Source organism: Lutra lutra, chromosome X (assembly GCF_902655055.1).
Source record: "Lutra lutra chromosome X, mLutLut1.2, whole genome shotgun sequence".
Taxonomy (NCBI): Eukaryota; Metazoa; Chordata; class Mammalia; order Carnivora; family Mustelidae; genus Lutra; species Lutra lutra.
Genome location: NC_062296.1, coordinates 16,258,857 through 16,275,068, shown reverse-complemented (window position 1 = coordinate 16,275,068; position 16,212 = coordinate 16,258,857). Strand labels below are relative to the sequence as shown.

At 45.9% G+C, this 16,212-nt stretch overlaps 1 protein-coding gene across 6 annotated transcripts in view; it reads left to right on the top strand.

Annotated features, from left to right (window-relative positions):
• The first annotated feature begins 646 nt into the window (after positions 1-646).
• The window catches only part of LOC125091743 (integrator complex subunit 6-like), a 53,327-nt gene continuing 37,761 nt past the window's right edge, over positions 647-16,212 (top strand). For all 6 annotated transcript variants that reach the window (XR_007124741.1, XM_047715666.1, XM_047715664.1 and 3 more), the window contains exons 1-2: positions 647-1,087; positions 1,229-1,306. Coding sequence is in view for 5 of the 6 variants with exons in the window: in XM_047715666.1 (XP_047571622.1) it covers positions 977-1,087; positions 1,229-1,306 (189 nt within the window). In the remaining variant the exon portion in view is untranslated. The remainder of the gene's footprint in view (positions 1,088-1,228; positions 1,307-16,212) is intronic.

Below are 16,212 nucleotides of genomic sequence, written 5' to 3'. Positions count from 1 at the left end.
AAGCATGGGTGGAATTATCACTGGCAGGGCAATACTTAAAAAACTCCTTGAAACCGAAGAAGCTTGCGCATTCAAAAGGCCGGTTTAGGTAACTTGTGTTTAAGCTTTAGTTTTCTTTCTGAGTGGATATACGTGGAATGCAAGGCCAGCAACCGCCTTACAAATACGGATCAAGAGTGGGGAGGCATCGGAAGGAATGCGAGTAGGACTTGCCAGGAAAGAAGTTTGTGCTTCTGAAATGTTTTGGTCTTAGCCACTGGCAGGATTGATCGATTGCAGTTAGAGCGTCTTCTGGGCAGCCTGTCCAAGCATCTGCTTCTGTAGTGCTGCGCAACTGTTGCTCAAATTCACTCTCCCTTTCGAATCGTCATCTCTGAAGAGCCGGCGAAAATCCCTTCAAACCACCCCAAGTATCCTGACAGCTTTCAAGTCCTTTAAAGGAGGGTCCTTAACATTCCCCCTTACCCCCTGCCTGGGTTCAAACTTCAACTCCCAGGGTTCGCCAAAGTCCCTCCCCTTGCCCTGTCATCTAATGAATATGCAAATACCACATAATTGGCAGCCAATGGCGTGGGTTCTGGTCACATGGTGCCCATGGTAGGTGAGCGGACAGAAGTTGTGTGTGGGTGAACAGAGACAGCTCTCAGTCTGGGGCGAGCGCTTGAGTGAGCGTGGACGGATGCTTGGGCAGTAGTCCCTGCGGCGGCGGCGGCAGTAGTGGTGGCAGGGGAGGGGAAGGGGGAGGGCCCCGAGGGCTACACACGCTCACACTTTCAAGTTCCCTTGGAGGGAGAGGAGGTGGGGCTGCAGAAAGAGGAGGCCCGGAGCAGTTCCATCCGTCCCGTCCCGTCTCCCCCTTTTCCTCTTGCTCCCTGCACCCTGGCTCTGCGAGAGTTGAGGGTTCGGGTGGTAGTCCGCGGCAGTGAGGGCAAGAGGGTCAGGAGAGTGGGCAGCGGAGCCAGGGGTGCGGGGGAAGATGCCCATCCTGCTGTTCCTCATAGACACGTCCGCCTCTATGAACCAGCGCACTGACTTGGGCACCTCCTATTTGGACATTGCCAAAGGCGCTGTGGAGTTATTCTTGAAGGTAAAGGGAGGGGAGGGGAGAGCTGGGGAGAGCTCCTGAGGGATGGGGGTGGTGGTGGATCTAGGTGCTTCTGTAACGTTCGTATCGCCCCCTCCTCCCTCCTTCCCTTCGCGGCCCCCTCCGTCATCCCTCGTCACGCAGCTGCGCGCCCGGGACCCGGCCAGCCGCGGAGACAGGTACATGCTGGTCACCTACGACGAACCCCCGTACTGCATCAAGGTAAAGGGGCCATCGAGGGCGTGGGCGGGCGGGAAGCGGGAGCCAGGCGCCCGGGGCTGCTGCCCCCTGCCCCCGCCCGAGGAGGTGCTGCGGTGCCCGGCGGGGCGCGCGGGCCGGTGGGGGGCGCGCGGAGGGCTGGCGGAGCAGCGGCGGCGCCCGGGGCCGGGGCCATGGGACGCGGGAGGGGCGGCCGCAGGGCAAACGGCTGGAGGGGGGCGCCGCCGAGCTGGTGGCGGCGCCGACCGCAGCGGCCTCGGAACATGGCGGACATTTTGCTTTTGTATGAGCCAGAGAGGGAGACTGAGGGCGCTGCTGAGATGGAAGGGAGGGAGGGGAGGGAGGGGAGGGGAAGGAGGGCCGGAGACCCGGAGGGAGGCCGCGGGGTGGGCCCGCCCCCTCGGGGCGCACCGGGCGCGGCGGCGGCGGTGGCGGTGGCGGCGGTGGCGGCGGCCGAGGGGCAGGGCGGGCCGAGCGACTCCGCCCAGAGGTGCTGCGGGCCCGGCGCGCGGGCTCTCCTGGAGCCGGCTCCTCCTCTGGCCCTGCCTCCTCCTTCTCCCCTCCTCCCCTCCCCTCTCCTCCCGCACCGCGCCTCCCGCTCTTCCTCCTGCTGCCCTCCCCTTCCTGCTGAGAGCGTGGCAGAGCCAGCCGCCGGCCCTCGGATAGGAGACGGAGCCTGTGCACGTCTGTGGTCTCTACCCCACCCCGCCCGATGGCCGATCTGCCCGCGGAGCGTGCCTCCCCAGCCCCAGACCCGCAGAAACTTATCTTTTCAATCCCCCGCCCCCCCCCCCCCCCGCGGGATCGGTCCGCTCCCGCCCGCCTGTAGGCACCCCTGCTACTGTTAGTGTTTCTTTGCGGGCTCCGCTGGAGCCGGGACGGGCCAGGGCGGAGACGTGCTGATCGGAACTCACAGGGGGCCCGAGCTTTTTAGGGACCTGGCCTACCTATTCACATCCTAAATTAGGTTGCTGTTAGCCACGGAGGGGTTTGTCCTGGGAGAAGAAAAGAGGGAAGGGGTGGGGAGGACTCGACTGCGCGAGGCTGCAGTAACCAAATTCGATGATTTGATCCATGGCATTCTGACCTACAGGCGAAAAGTAGGGAGGATTTAACCTCCGTGGGGTGGTTAATTTATGTTCCGAATGGCGAGCAGATAATGAACTGCCTTGCCTGCAGTGGCCCGATAAACTAGAACGCAGACTTTGAAATCAACCTGCATAAGACTCCTGCTTGCATGTTGAAATTTCAAAAATGTATTATTACCATAATCCTTGACGTCTTTTGCTAGACGCCTCCTTTCTCAGAATTATCTTAGTAGTGCTGGGGAGCGGCAGTCTGGATGTGTTGTAATCCGTTTTCAGGCGAGGGAAGTGTTTAAAAGAACGGAACCTACCAAACCGAATAGTTGGCCAGAGAGTGTGCCTTCAGAAATAAAACCAAAGGGAGGCTTTAATCTTGTTAACTCGTAGTTTGGGTTAACAGTTCGATTAGTGGGTTCCCCTCCAAACTCTTCTGGTTTGGAGGCTTTGTTTTCAGTTTTCCATTTATCTATATTAAAAACTGCAGCGAGTAGACAACTTTCAAAATGCCATAAGCTTTTAAAAAATGTCACTTTCCCAAAAGGGTGTGACCATTTTTCTTCCATAGAGAAAAGCAGATGTTTGTCCGTCCTAAGTCTGAAAGTCTACACCCTTTGAGTACTAATGCAGATAAGAACCCACCGTCTGTAGTGTGGCCATTGGAAATTCTCCTTAATTTGAAGTAGTAAAAAGGATAAGCCACAAAGCAGTGTGGCTTTTTTTTTTTCTTGAAAGGATAACTTATTGAACGTTTTTGATCTAGAAACATTTCATGACAATATTTACAGAATCTTTGAAAAGGAAAAGGAAAGTCTCACCCCTTCCCCCTTAACAACCATCATGCATCTTAACCACCGTATACATATTACTTTGTGTTCTTACTTTCCCCACCTATTTTGTCCCATGAATTATTCCGGCTTGCCACATAGTCTTCATACTTAAAATTTTTAGCGGCTGCGTAACTTATCCATGGTATTTTGGAGGCTCCAGATAGTTCTGGGAACAGAGGGGAAAAGTTGGATCTTGTTTTTAGTGAAAGTTTCATCTGTTAGCTCATTTTATCCTGCCATTTTATAGATCACATTTTTTCCCATTAAGGAAAAAAAAAAGTCCTTCCAAGTTAAATTTGATCCTGTTTTCTCCTGTAGGTCAGGTATGGGAAGGCACAATGTGTAATGCTTTTAATTACCCATCATTAGTTGCCTTCTTATTTAGGCTTGATGCTTTACCAAGGTTCGCTCAGGTTTTTCATTTTCATCTCACATGATAACTCCATGTGCTAGAAAATGGCTCATGGTTAATGATCTCACAGATGTTTCTGTCACGTTGCTGTGTGTACCTGAATCACTAAAGAAAGGCATCTTTGGTAGCATTTTCTTTTTCTGAGTCTCCTTAGCCACTCCCTCCTGCATTCCCCCAAACCCCTCAGCATGTGGTAACTATTTGTTCTTTGGCTTTTAGGATCTAGGCATTTGGGAAGGCCTGAAATTTTAGAACATCTGGTGAATTTTTCTTAAAATTTAGTTGAGTCTTTCATTAGCTAATAGCTGGGGGCCAGAAAGGTCTGTTTTCTGTCACACAGATTACCAAAAAGTTCTTTCTTTGATTGTTAGCGGGCATGTGAGTTCCTACTCACAACCTCACTCTTCATTAAGAGCCTGGGCCCCCGTCAGCCAAGGGATGTTCCATTATAGGGTTTTATCGGTAGCTTATTTTTCTGCAGAACACTGTGTACTGGTATTTCCCAGTCGCTTTACAGTTGGAGGACCATTGATTATCTCTCCTCAAAATAACCGCTTATTTCTCAGGTGTTGGTTATATACAGCTCCACACACTGCAGAGAATTTTTTTTTCTACTATAAGATTCAGTTCTTTTGGTGGTGTAACAGGCAGAAGTTGTGCATTTGGTTGGGAGGTTTTTTCCTAATAGGCGTGGAACTATTCCCAGTATATCCACTTACAGGCTCTGACAGTAAATCTTGTGAAAAGTTACAGTGGTTCGCATTTTCCCCCCATGTATACTGTTGAGTACATGAATATAGTATTTCACCTGGGACTTAGTAGCTTCTTACTGCACATCCCCTAGGAATGGCTGTGTGCTCTTTTAAAATTAGTCATACCTGTTACTTGCAGTTGGCTGGCAGGGATGGAATGAGGCTTGATTGGGGGACTGCATAAAAAGCATATGGAATGCAAGCATTCTGTGCTACATCTGTTTCAAGCATTGCTTTGTAGACAAGTTTAATACACAGTGTCATGAGTGTTAACACTACTTTTATAAAATGGTATCTTTAGTGTACACAGCTAGGATGAAAATCCCCGTTTAATATTTGACGCTTCTAGTGTAATCATATAAGACTAATACATGGTTTTTTTGGGCGCCTGGGTGGCTCAGTGGGTTAAGCCGCTGCCTTCGGCTCAGGTCATGATCTCGGGGTCCTGGGATCGAGTCCCGCATTGGGCTCTCTGCTCAGCAGGGAGCCTGCTTCCCTCTCTCTCTCTCTCTGCCTGCCTCTCCGTCTACTTGTGATCTCTGTCAAATAAATAAGTAAAATCTTCAAAAAATATATATATAAAAAAAATAAAGACTAATACATGGTTTTTAAAAAGTGGGGCTTGTTTTGCTTACTGGTTCTTAATAGTTTTGGCTGAGGTTCTGCTGTCTTGTATGTTTTGTTTTGCTATGAATCATAATTTCCTTTTATTCAGTGAAGAAAGTTGAGCCATGAGACTAGGGGATATCATACATATTCAGAATAGTTTGATGTTTGAAGCTACTTTCTTAAAATGATTTCTTTTTTGTTGAAGGAAATGCTTTTGAACATCAGACTGAGTTGAACATCAGACTGAGTCACTTTTCTAGAAATAGCTGAAACACATGTATAAATAGTGGGCAGAAGTTGTTTTGTTTGTTTGTTTTGTTTTTTTATAAGTAGGAAGACATGTTTCAAAGAACTATCCCAAGTCTGTAATCTGAAAACACAGAGCACTTGAAAAAGTGAAATTTCCCCTTGAGTGTTGCTTTTTCACATCCTGTAGCTAGTTTTGTTCACTGGTATCTGCATGCCCGAGTCCACATGTGTCAGCAAAGGAAGCAGTTTGGCTTACAGATTTAGGAAGTAAAATTAATGCTTTTTAAATGATCTGTATTCCAAACCTGTGTTGGTCTTTTAACTAAGGCATCCCTTTTTCCTATGCCTGCCCCCTCCCCCACCCACTATTGTGATGGGCCTTATTTAGACAAAAGAGTGACTTAGAGGGGAGCCTTTCACTGTGGTTGGAAGCTAAGGAAGTACTTTTGGGTGAACTGGTAGCAACAGGGCCTGTGAGAGCAACCTGAGACAAGAAGGTGCACTCGAATCTCAAAATGCCACGAAGGGGGTGCACCAACTTCTATTATCAACTGTGTCTCCCTGGACCTTGCTTCCTTTTCAGCTGTCATTGGCCATTGCAAGCATGCAATGGTGGGCATTTTGAAATAAGGGGAGAGGAGCTTTTCACAAAATGAAAAGGCAACCTTCTGAATGGGGAGAAAATATTTGCAAATCATACATTGAGATAAGGCATTAATGTCCAACATCTATAAAGAAGTCATCCAACTCAATAGCAAAAAAGCAATCATCTGAGTTTAAAATGGGCAGAGGAGGGGCACGTGGGTGGCTCAGTCAGTTAAGTGTCTGCCTTTGGCTTTAAGTTATCATCCCAGGGTCCCATAGTATCAGGCTTCCGGCTCAGTGGTGGCCTGCTTCTCCCTCTCCCTCTGCTGCTCCTCCTGCTTGTGCTCTCTTGTACTCTTCCTCTGTCAAATTAATAAATAAAATCCTTAAAAAATGGGCAGAGGATCTGAATTGATGTTTCTCCCAAGAAGACATCCAGATGGCCAACAGGTACATGAAAAGATGCTCAATATCCTTCAGCATCAGGGAAACGCAAATCCAAACCACAGTGAGATATCACCTCCCATGTGTTAATGACTGTTATCAAAAAGACAAAAGATAACGAGTGTTGGCAGTGATGTGGAGAAAAGGGAACCTTGTGCGCTGTGGGTGGGAATGCAGACTGGTGCAGCCGCTCCGGAAAACAGTATGGAGGTTCTTCAAGAAATTAAAAATAGAAATACCCTATGATCTGCTTCTGGGTATTTATCTGTAGACAATAAAAACAATGACTCAAAAGACACCTGCACTCCCAGTCCCCTAGGTTTATTGCAGCATTTTTTATAATAGCTGAAGAAATGGAAGTAGCGTAAGTGTCCATCGATGGATGAAGGATAAAGAAATAGTGATACATATATTATTCAGCTATACAAAAGAAGGAAATCTTGCCATTTGCAAGACATGGATTATGTTCAGTGAAATAAGTCAGGCAGAGGAAGACAAATACCATGTGATCTCACTTATATGTGGAAGCCAAAACAAAACAAAACAGAAAAACAAAAACCAAGATCACAGTTGGGAGGTGGGCAAAATGGGTGAAGGGGTCAAAAGGTACGGACTTCTGGTTATAAAATAAATAAGTCACGGGGATGTAATATATGGCATGGTGATTATAGTTAATAATAACTGTATTGCACATTTGAAAGTTGCTTAGAGAGTAAATCTTGAAAGTTCTTACCATAAGAAAAAAGAAAATTTTGTAACTGTGTATGGTGATGGGTGTTAACCAGAATTATTGTGGTGATCATTTCGTAGTATATACAAATATGAAATCAACACGTTGTATACATGAAACTAATATAAGGATATATCAGTTATACATACATGTGAAGTAGATGCTTACAGACTTTTGTCCAACCTATGAATTAAATGTAGTTTACTGGAAAAAATTTCTCTTTTTAAAAAGATTTTATATATTTCTCAGAGAGAGTGTGCGAACGCGAGTGGTGTGGGGGGCAGAGGGAAAGGGATGAACCGACTCCTCAGGGAGTGGGGAGCCACTCAGCTGGTCTCCGTACTTCTGGTCTTGCTTCCGACCGATTTCTCTCCCTCCTTGTCGCTAAATTGGTCATTCTCAAAATAAAAGTAAAATAAAGTCATCCCCCTACTAAAATCCTTCAGTGGGTCCCCAGTACATTTCGGAGTAGAATCTGGACTTCTCCAAGGCCTTCATGATCTGGCTTACCTTCCTAGCTGTGCCTTCTCCTGGACCTCAGGCTCCAGCCACAGTGACAAAGTAGGCCGGCTGTCTTCTCCAGACTCACTCTGCCTCTTGTTCCCTCTGCCTGGGATAAACTTGGCCCGACATTCTGTACGTTCTTGGTCTTCATTCTGTATTCTCCAGAGTCATCCTGCCCCTCTGCCCCACATTTACTCCAAAGGGGGTAAGAGCTTCCACTGTGGTCCCCCAACACTGTGCAGACCTCCACTCTGGCAATCAGCATGTCATATGGTGATTCTCAGTGCTCACCCTGGCTTCCCTAATGTGAGCTCCTTAAGGCCCCATATTGGAACTTCTCTCTCTTTGTGCCCCGAGCTCCGCAGGGAGTGCTTAGATTTTAGCAGGTACTCAAGAAATGGGAGAAAAAGACTTCAAGCAGTACGGAAGTGGGACAGCTCCCCAGTCCCCACTCTGGTTTCTGCTACTCTTCCTTCAGAGAGTGATCACTATTAACGGTTTGACGTGTTTATTGTTGATTACAGCTAGTGCTTTCACTTAGGTTCGGGTTTATAATTTGGGAGAATTGTGTCTTTGACAAGACCGATGTATGTGCATCCTCGTTTCTTTTGTTGGTTGGAGTATAACTTATATCCTGAGATACATCAATCTTAACGACCTGATACAGTTTTAAACCTTTCTACGTTCATGTAACCACCGCCCCAGACCCAGCTACAGAATGTTTCCATCAGCCCCCGAAGAAGCTTCTTGCTGCTTCCTGCGATCCCTTCCTCCCCTGAAGGTAACCGGTGGTCTGACTTTTATCACCACTGGGGTGATAGGATCAAAATGGTGCTTCCAGAAGAGAAGTCTGACAGTGGATTGCTAGCACTGTCTAGGGCCCTGTGATCTAGGCCTGAAAGATCTGGCGGGGGGGAGGTGTGGCAGAAGGGGAAAAGTCATGGTCCTAGTGATCAAGAGTCATGAGGATGGTCCTTGGAACAAAGGTGACTGGAGAATGTGAATGAGGGATGGGATGGGTCAGGAACAGTGGACTCTTAGCCAACAGCTTGGAGGTGAGGGAGGCGGGTAGGCAAGCTATGGCGAGAGTCAGTTTCTCCAGTCAGGATTGTAACGAGCTGTGACTGGATCACAAAAGGGCTCTGAATCCTCCAAGCTAGAGTGTGTACATTTTTCCTGGGATGAAGAAACAGAAGACAGAGTTGAAGAGCAATGGTGCCGGGTTTGTCTGTGTGCTTATTTGGTGATTATTCCCACTAGTGGAGGATGAGGTGGGCTGGGGGGAGGGATGAAGGAAAGGTGGGCGGGAACCCAGAAGCTGTGGGAGAAATTGCCTAGTTTTGCATTAGTGCTGACCACTTGAGAGCTCTCGGCCTTGAGGTTGGGATTGGGGTGGGAGGGACGGCAGAAGGGCAAGGCACACGGAAGGAAAGGGCAAATCCTGTCCTCCTCAGGTTGCTTGTGCTTCAGGAAGATAATTAGAACCGCTTCTGGGACAGAGCTCTTAGTTTCCCAGAGTGCTCAGACATGGCTGCTTCCCAGAGAAGGGCAGGATTAAAGGACCCTCCATATGGGGGACCCTCTGTATGACTGGTGTGAAGACGGGACCCTGCTGATTTAAGTCCTTCAGTGAAAACCTCTTTGTAAACATGGCCTCCAGTTCCCTTTTGCAGAGAGAATAAATGAGAGATCCAGGCAGTCCCTTTGTGTGTGTTCTGGAAGGTCAGAACACACTCTCTCCAGGATACAATGTTCTAAAGGGTGATTAGGTTCCCAGATCTTCCTTCTCAGGAAAGCCTTTTTAACCCTTAATGTCACTTAACCAGAGAGCTATTGTGTTTGTTATTGTTTCTACGGGGAAATGGATTTGGGTTTCCAGGGCGGTTTGTTAAAAACACATCCTTCCCTTCTTCCTCACAACTCCTGGTGGCTAGTGGTCCAAGGGAGGGTTGGGGACACTCTCAGGGCTCCAGTAAGGAGGGTGAAGGACTGAGGTGGCAGTGAGGGTAGGCATAGCTTTTCAAATATACCATTCATGTTTTATTATTTTTAGTCTTTTTAATTCATTTATTATACACACACACACACACACACATTTTAGAGAGGGAGAGAGAGAGAGGGAGGGAGGGGAGAGACGGAGAGGGAGAGAGAGAACCTTGAGCAGTCTCCATGCCCAACCGGGGCTCGATCTCATGACTCTGAGATCCTGACTTGAGCTGAAATGAAGAGTCAGACGTTTAACCGACTGAGCCCTCCAGGCGCCCCACCATTAATGTTTTAGATCGGCCATATTTACACATTCAGTACAGTACCCTCTGGGCATGTGTGGCAGTCGAGCCCTTGAACGGTGGCTAATCTGAATCAAGATGTGCTGTAAGTATAAATTAAATACTTGGTTTTGAAGACTCAGTACAAAGATACATTAAATATCTCATTAACAATTTTTGGGTCGATTATAAGTTTAAGCAATCATACTCTTTGTATATTGGGTTAAGTAAAATATACTATCACTTTCACCTATTTCTATTTTTTTTAAATGTGGCTACTTAAAAATATAAAAGGACATATGTGGCTTGACTATATTTCTGTTAGCAGTGTTAGTGTATATTCTTTCTTAAGATATTTATGACGTTCATGTCCTAGAAACTATTTGCTAAGGAGGCTCTTTTCTCTTGAAGTTCTGTTTAAAATTAACACCATAATGGACTCATTTGTGCATGAAAGGTTATCATACAGTTCAGAGTCGATGGGTTGATAACCCTTGGCCTTGGGGCAAAATATGAAAGCATCCCATTCTTGTTTGAATTGAAAGCCAGTTCGGTAGCTTACACTTTTGGATACAGTTGGTGATCCAACTGGTTGGGTTAGAAGTGTTTTCCTGGGCTCAGTACAATAGAATATATGTGTGAACGCCTAATGTAAGCACAGGAATGCAGAATTCTGTTTGTAATATGTGCTTGCCAGTGGCCCTAAATGTTGCATGCTTTTAGTGTTATTAGAAATATTTGACATAGCCCTGATTCGATTTATAGAGCTTCTTGGCCCAAGAATCCTTAGGAACAGCATTCATCAAGAAAAGTAGGATAAAGGATAAATTCTCCAGCTTGGCATAGTGTAAAACCTAAGAAACAAAGGGGGGTTTGTATCCATGCTCTTACTGAAGGCGTTCTCCATGTTTCCTAGCAGAGCCCTCGTCTTATATCATGGGGTGTCATCAGAAGCATTAAAAGGTTGGGGGACGTCCAGGTCCACATGATAGGAGAACTCCCATGATTATTCCTCTCTCTAACCTCCGTTCTCCTGATGTGCCGTTATTATTTTTTGCCACTGTAAAGACTCCCCTTTAAGGAGGAAATAGCAATTTTAGTATATGTGCTGCCGAAGTGAGCACAAGGAGGAAATAGCAATGTTCAAATATGAGTCCGGACGAAAGTGCTTTTTACAGATATGATTGGCCTTTATAACTACTTATAGTCGTGGACAGTAATACAGTCGCTTTCTAATAATGGTGGCTGACATTTCTTGAGTGATGCCTATGTACAGGGCAATGTGCCAATGACTGTAGAGCACATACTCCATTTCTCTTCCCAACCAGCGTAACTCAAGAGAAACCCGGGGCCAGAGCTTGCTTATAATGCAGCCGAATAGTAACCTGGGTCTGTCTGTATTCAGGTCTTCAGTAAATGAGCCACTTTGCTTTTCCTCCAGTCATGGGAGAGCTTTCCTTTTAATAACGTCCCGCTGGTATTTTCTCATTATGATGTATGTGCTGGAGCCATGTTTTTTTAGACAGAATTATCATGCTCTTATTTATAGTTGAGCAAGCACTCAATGAATGAAAATTATTACTGCCAGAGTTACTAGTTTTATTTATTTATTTTTTTTCCTGACTGTTTCTAGGTGAATATCGAGGTGCGCTCATTTGTGAAATGGTTTGGCTTTTGATGTTCCGTGGGTTCTGCCCTTACCTAGGACGGAGTGTGGAGCTGGTGGAGATCATGGAGATAGGGGCTCTTTGTTGCAGGTGGAGTCGAGGGCCTGTCCTCCGGGCTGAGTCCGCCCTATAGGAAGACCTGTAGGCCTGAAAAAGCAATGGGCTAGTCTTCGCCTAGCTATTGGCTTCCAGAATCGGATCTGCCACTTTCACTTTAGCAATCTCCTGATACATGTTTTTCTTGTAAGGAAAAGAAATGTGTTCAAGATACACCACAGTAACCATTTCATTTCTTCAAATCCATAACTTGTGTGGAGGCAGAGTGGTTTTGTAGAAGCCTGGAAGGCTCCAGAACCACCTTTGCCCTGTTTTATGCATCAGCCTGGGCCTTACCTAATGGTACCTTTTTCATTCCCTTCCCATCTCCCAGTGTCCCCGACCCCCAACCCCTGCCATACCCAGGTCGCTTTTATTTCTTCTTGCTTAGTTAGGTTGGGAGAGGTGGATTTCAACGAAGGAACGGAGATGCCCCCTACCCCCACCCCACTCAGTCACTGGGGTCTTAACCAGAGAAAAGGTGTATGAAGGTTTTCGTGCTGATGTGTCCAACATTGGGAGGAAAAATGGAGTGCCATTTCTTAAACAGTATTTGCCTGAAAATACCCGTCATTAATGGCATTTGTTCTCTCATTATCTATGTCCTGCCCTGTAGGTTGAATAGTTCAGTAAACTTAGCACCAAGAGCCAAGCTCTGGACTTAAATGCTAATGAACAAAAGACTGAAACCATTTATGTTGGTACAAGTGAGGAACAGTACTAGCGAGGAAAGTAAATATGATTTTTCAAGGTCTTAGGATTCACTATATAGCTACTTGGGCCAATTTACTCATGTTTATTCTCTTTGCCCTTGACTACGTTTGGAACTGTTAATACTCCTTCCTTCCAGAAGCTGTCTCTTCTGTATTCTTTCCCTGTCTTCCAAATCTGCTCCCTTGGTCAATGCATCTGACCTCCTTCATGGCTTCCAATATTCTTCCCACACGGATGCCTCTCCATCTTCAGCTTCTTACCCAGGCACCTGTAGCTGACTACAGGACATCTCCACTTGGCTGTCTGTCCTGCCATCAGCTCATAGTAAGCACGTCAGGAAGACCCTGTAGCCCCAAATCTATCCCCTCTTCCATATTTCCCAGCTTTCGGTCACCCAGGGTTGAAAGCCAGGAACTATTCAGCTTTGACCTTGTCCTTCCATTTTTTCTAAGACCTGTCCATCCCTTTGAAATGTCTTTTACATATGTTCCTTCAACTCAATTTCTGCTGCCATCACTTGAGGCCAGGTCCTGCCTGACCTTTTGAGCTTTGACCACTGTGGTCTCCCCAGTGCCTCCCAAATTCCGACTCTTCCCCCACTGACCTCTGACTTTCTAAAAACAGCTCGTTTCATCATATCAACCCCTTTCCCCACCCAAGCTTCCAAAGACTCCCCAGGTCTATGGATGCCATCCTGGGCCCACTGGGATCTGCTTCATGCCGTGAGTATAAAACTTAATCCACATCATTTCCCCACAGGAGCCCTGCGCTTCAGCCAGACCTGTCTCTTCTACCCCCTGAGTTGGGTCTCCCCATTCCTGACGCCAGCCCTTAGAGCATCAATTAACCAAAGGCGGGGGAGACACAGAGCCCAGATAGCTGGAGGCTGGGGACGTCATGGTGGGGGGAGAGAAAGTGAACTGGCAGCATTCCAATAAGAGCGTGACATGAGGGGGTGGATGTGACAGAAGGTGCTTTATTATAAAGATGACAATTTGCAAAAGGAAGAGGGAGGAGGGTAGAGTATGACCTTTGGAGGTTGATTAGCCTAACTAGACCAAGATGTGATTTAAATCGGCCTGCAGTTGCCTGGAGGCATGGCTGTGTCCTCAGGAGCCCCGTCTCTCTTGGCGTTTGCCTGTGTCCCAGGGAGCCTGCAGAACTAGACAGTAGACAGCAGGATTGTGGGGGAGAATATCTAGGCTTTCAAACAGCCATGGCATTGGAAAATGAGGGTCTGTCCTGGTTTATTTCTTGCAGGTGAAAGCTGAGAATGGGCGGGGCAAAGGTCTCTATTTTTCTTAAAAGCTCACCCATCTGTGTTGACATTGGGATCTCCACCTCATAGTGATGATTCTGATCTGTGTGTTAGAAGTCTGGTTAAGTCTAGGTCCTTTTTACAAAAATCAGTTTCTAAAAAGTGGTCATGGTACATCCTGTCTGGCGGGTCACCCTCCCCCCCCCCCCCCCCCGCCCCACCGTCAAGTACCTGTGGCTAGGGATGTCAGTTTAGGACGTAGCCACAGTCTGCCACTGATTAGATAGATTCGTGACCCTGGGCAAGTCACTTCCCTTTTGTAGAGTCAATTTTCTTATCTGTAAAATAAAGGGATTAGACTAGATTATTTCCACTGTTCTTTCCGGAAAAAGTACAGGTTAGACTGTATAACCGAAAGTCATGCAGGGGAATAATTGAGGCATGGAATTCAGGGTGATTTCAAAATTGCTTTAAATTTTAAGAAAAATGGTTCCTGTCCATGCCTAATGTGCTTTCTTACACACTGACTCCTTACGTCAGGGAATGTCACTCCATCTTGTTGGTGTCATTTCTGTTTGCTGCTAACAGATCAGTGATTCCCAGCAATGGTTATGTCTGAAGAGTATGAACTAACCTTGTGTTTCTTTTTTTCTTTTTTAGATTTTTATTTATTTATTTGAGAGATACAGAGAATACGGGCGCACGCACACATGGCGTGAGCCAGGGTGGCAGGGGGCACGTCAGAGGGAGAGGGAGAAGCAGGCTTCCCGCTGAGCAGAGAGCCTGATACGGGGCTCCATCCCAGGACCCTGGAATCATGACCTGAGCTGAAGGCAGACACTTAACCGACTGAGCCATGAAGGCTCCCCCTGACCATGTATTTCTGTTGGGATTTTTAATAATGAATATAGGTTACTCGTATAGTGTAAAAATAAAACAAAACACAACAAAAACTACTCATAAAATTTTTTGACAAAATAATTTTTTAAAAAGTCTAGGGGTGCCTTGGTGACTCTTGGTTTTGGCTCAGGTCATGATCTCAGTATGGGGGCTCTGTGCTCAGTAGGGAGTCTGCTACTCTGTCTCCCTCTGCTCCCCCCCAACCCTGCCCCCACTTGTGTGCTGTCTCTCCCAATCTCTCTCTCTCTCAAATAAATAAATACTCTTTAAAAAAATTAGTCTGGAGGAGAGAGATGCTATGTGATCTTTTTAAGTCATGAGTGGCCATTCTACCGTCTCCTCTGTTCAATTCATTCTGTAGTGTGTGGGTGGCTTAGGCTCACTCTGTCCTTGTGTTTTTCCAAGGCCACCTTTGTTAATCTGTATTTTGTGTATGTGTTCATAAACGTGTCTTCTATCGGAACCCAAAATCTAAACATTTGAACACGTGATCTGCGCAGTGGACTTTTTTTTTTTTCTGATAATAGGTCAATAGCTACAGTTGAAATGGTCTATAAGTGAGAGAGGTAGCATTTAACACTATATCTGACCGAGTTTGGCAAATTTTTTGCTACTCCAAGTATTTTTTTTTCCTTTCGTAACAGGGCAGTTAACTCTCAGAGAAAAGTTTCTAAAGTTTGGTTTTTATGGTGTTCGCATCCTCTGGCAAAGATCAAATTTCTTTTGATCTTATGCTTTCAGGAGAGAGGTGTGCTACTTCATAATTTCATCCTGATTCTCTGGGGTAAGAATTGAAAACTCATAAATGCATTTTGCAGATATTTTAGACTAGTCTTTAGGATAACAATCCTATCCACTAAAAAATCCTACTAAAATCCTACCCACTAAAAACAAACCAACCAACCTCATACTTCTAAAGAGATAGGTGACACAAAATCATGAATTTTGTGTCAGTAGACTCAAACTGTGAATTATTTCTTTGCCCAGTTTACTTAAAAATAGATGTTCATGGTGGCACCTGGGTGGCTCAATGGGTTAAATGTCTGACTTTGGCTCAGGATTAGGCCCCACATTGGGCTCTGTGCCTAGTGGGGAGACTGCTTGAGGATTCTCCCTCTCCTTCTGCCCCTCCCCGTGCTCGTGCTCTTTCTGTCTCTGTCTCTCTCAAATAAATACATAACAATCTTTTAACAAAATAGACATTCATTAGGGCCTTAGCCATCTGCTGGAAAAACAGTCCTGCTGGCCACAGACTGTCAAATACATTTCTGCAGTGTACCAGGGGGGCAATTTCGTAAGAACTTTTTTTTTTTAACAAGTAGAGGACTCAAATAAGCCAGAATTTTTGTGTGGTCGTGACTGGTAGTATTTCCTGAAGCACGTGGATGGATTTTAATTGGTGGACCAAAACATAGAATGGTAGCATTCAGAGTTCTCAGGGAGAGAACTGATTTAGTCAAATAAACGCACTTTGAGGATTTTAGCAAGTTCAGGACATTACGCGCCTCTGGGGAAGAGACTTTGACAATCAGGAATCCAAGAGAACTGAATATTCTTAAAACTAGTAATTTTATAAGAAAAGGCTATATTAGTAATTCAGAATGATAGACCACCTCTTTTAAACCTGAAAGTCTATCAGTACCTTAAGTCCCCCAAAAGTGAAATCAGTCTAAATCATGAGTTTTGAGGGGGAAAAAGATGTTAGGGTTAGAAAATATAATACCAGGAGAAAGTTTTAAAGGACATACAAGAGGCAAGACAATTTCATTCTTTTAATGGTACGGTGTCTTCCTAGTGTGTAGTTCACCAT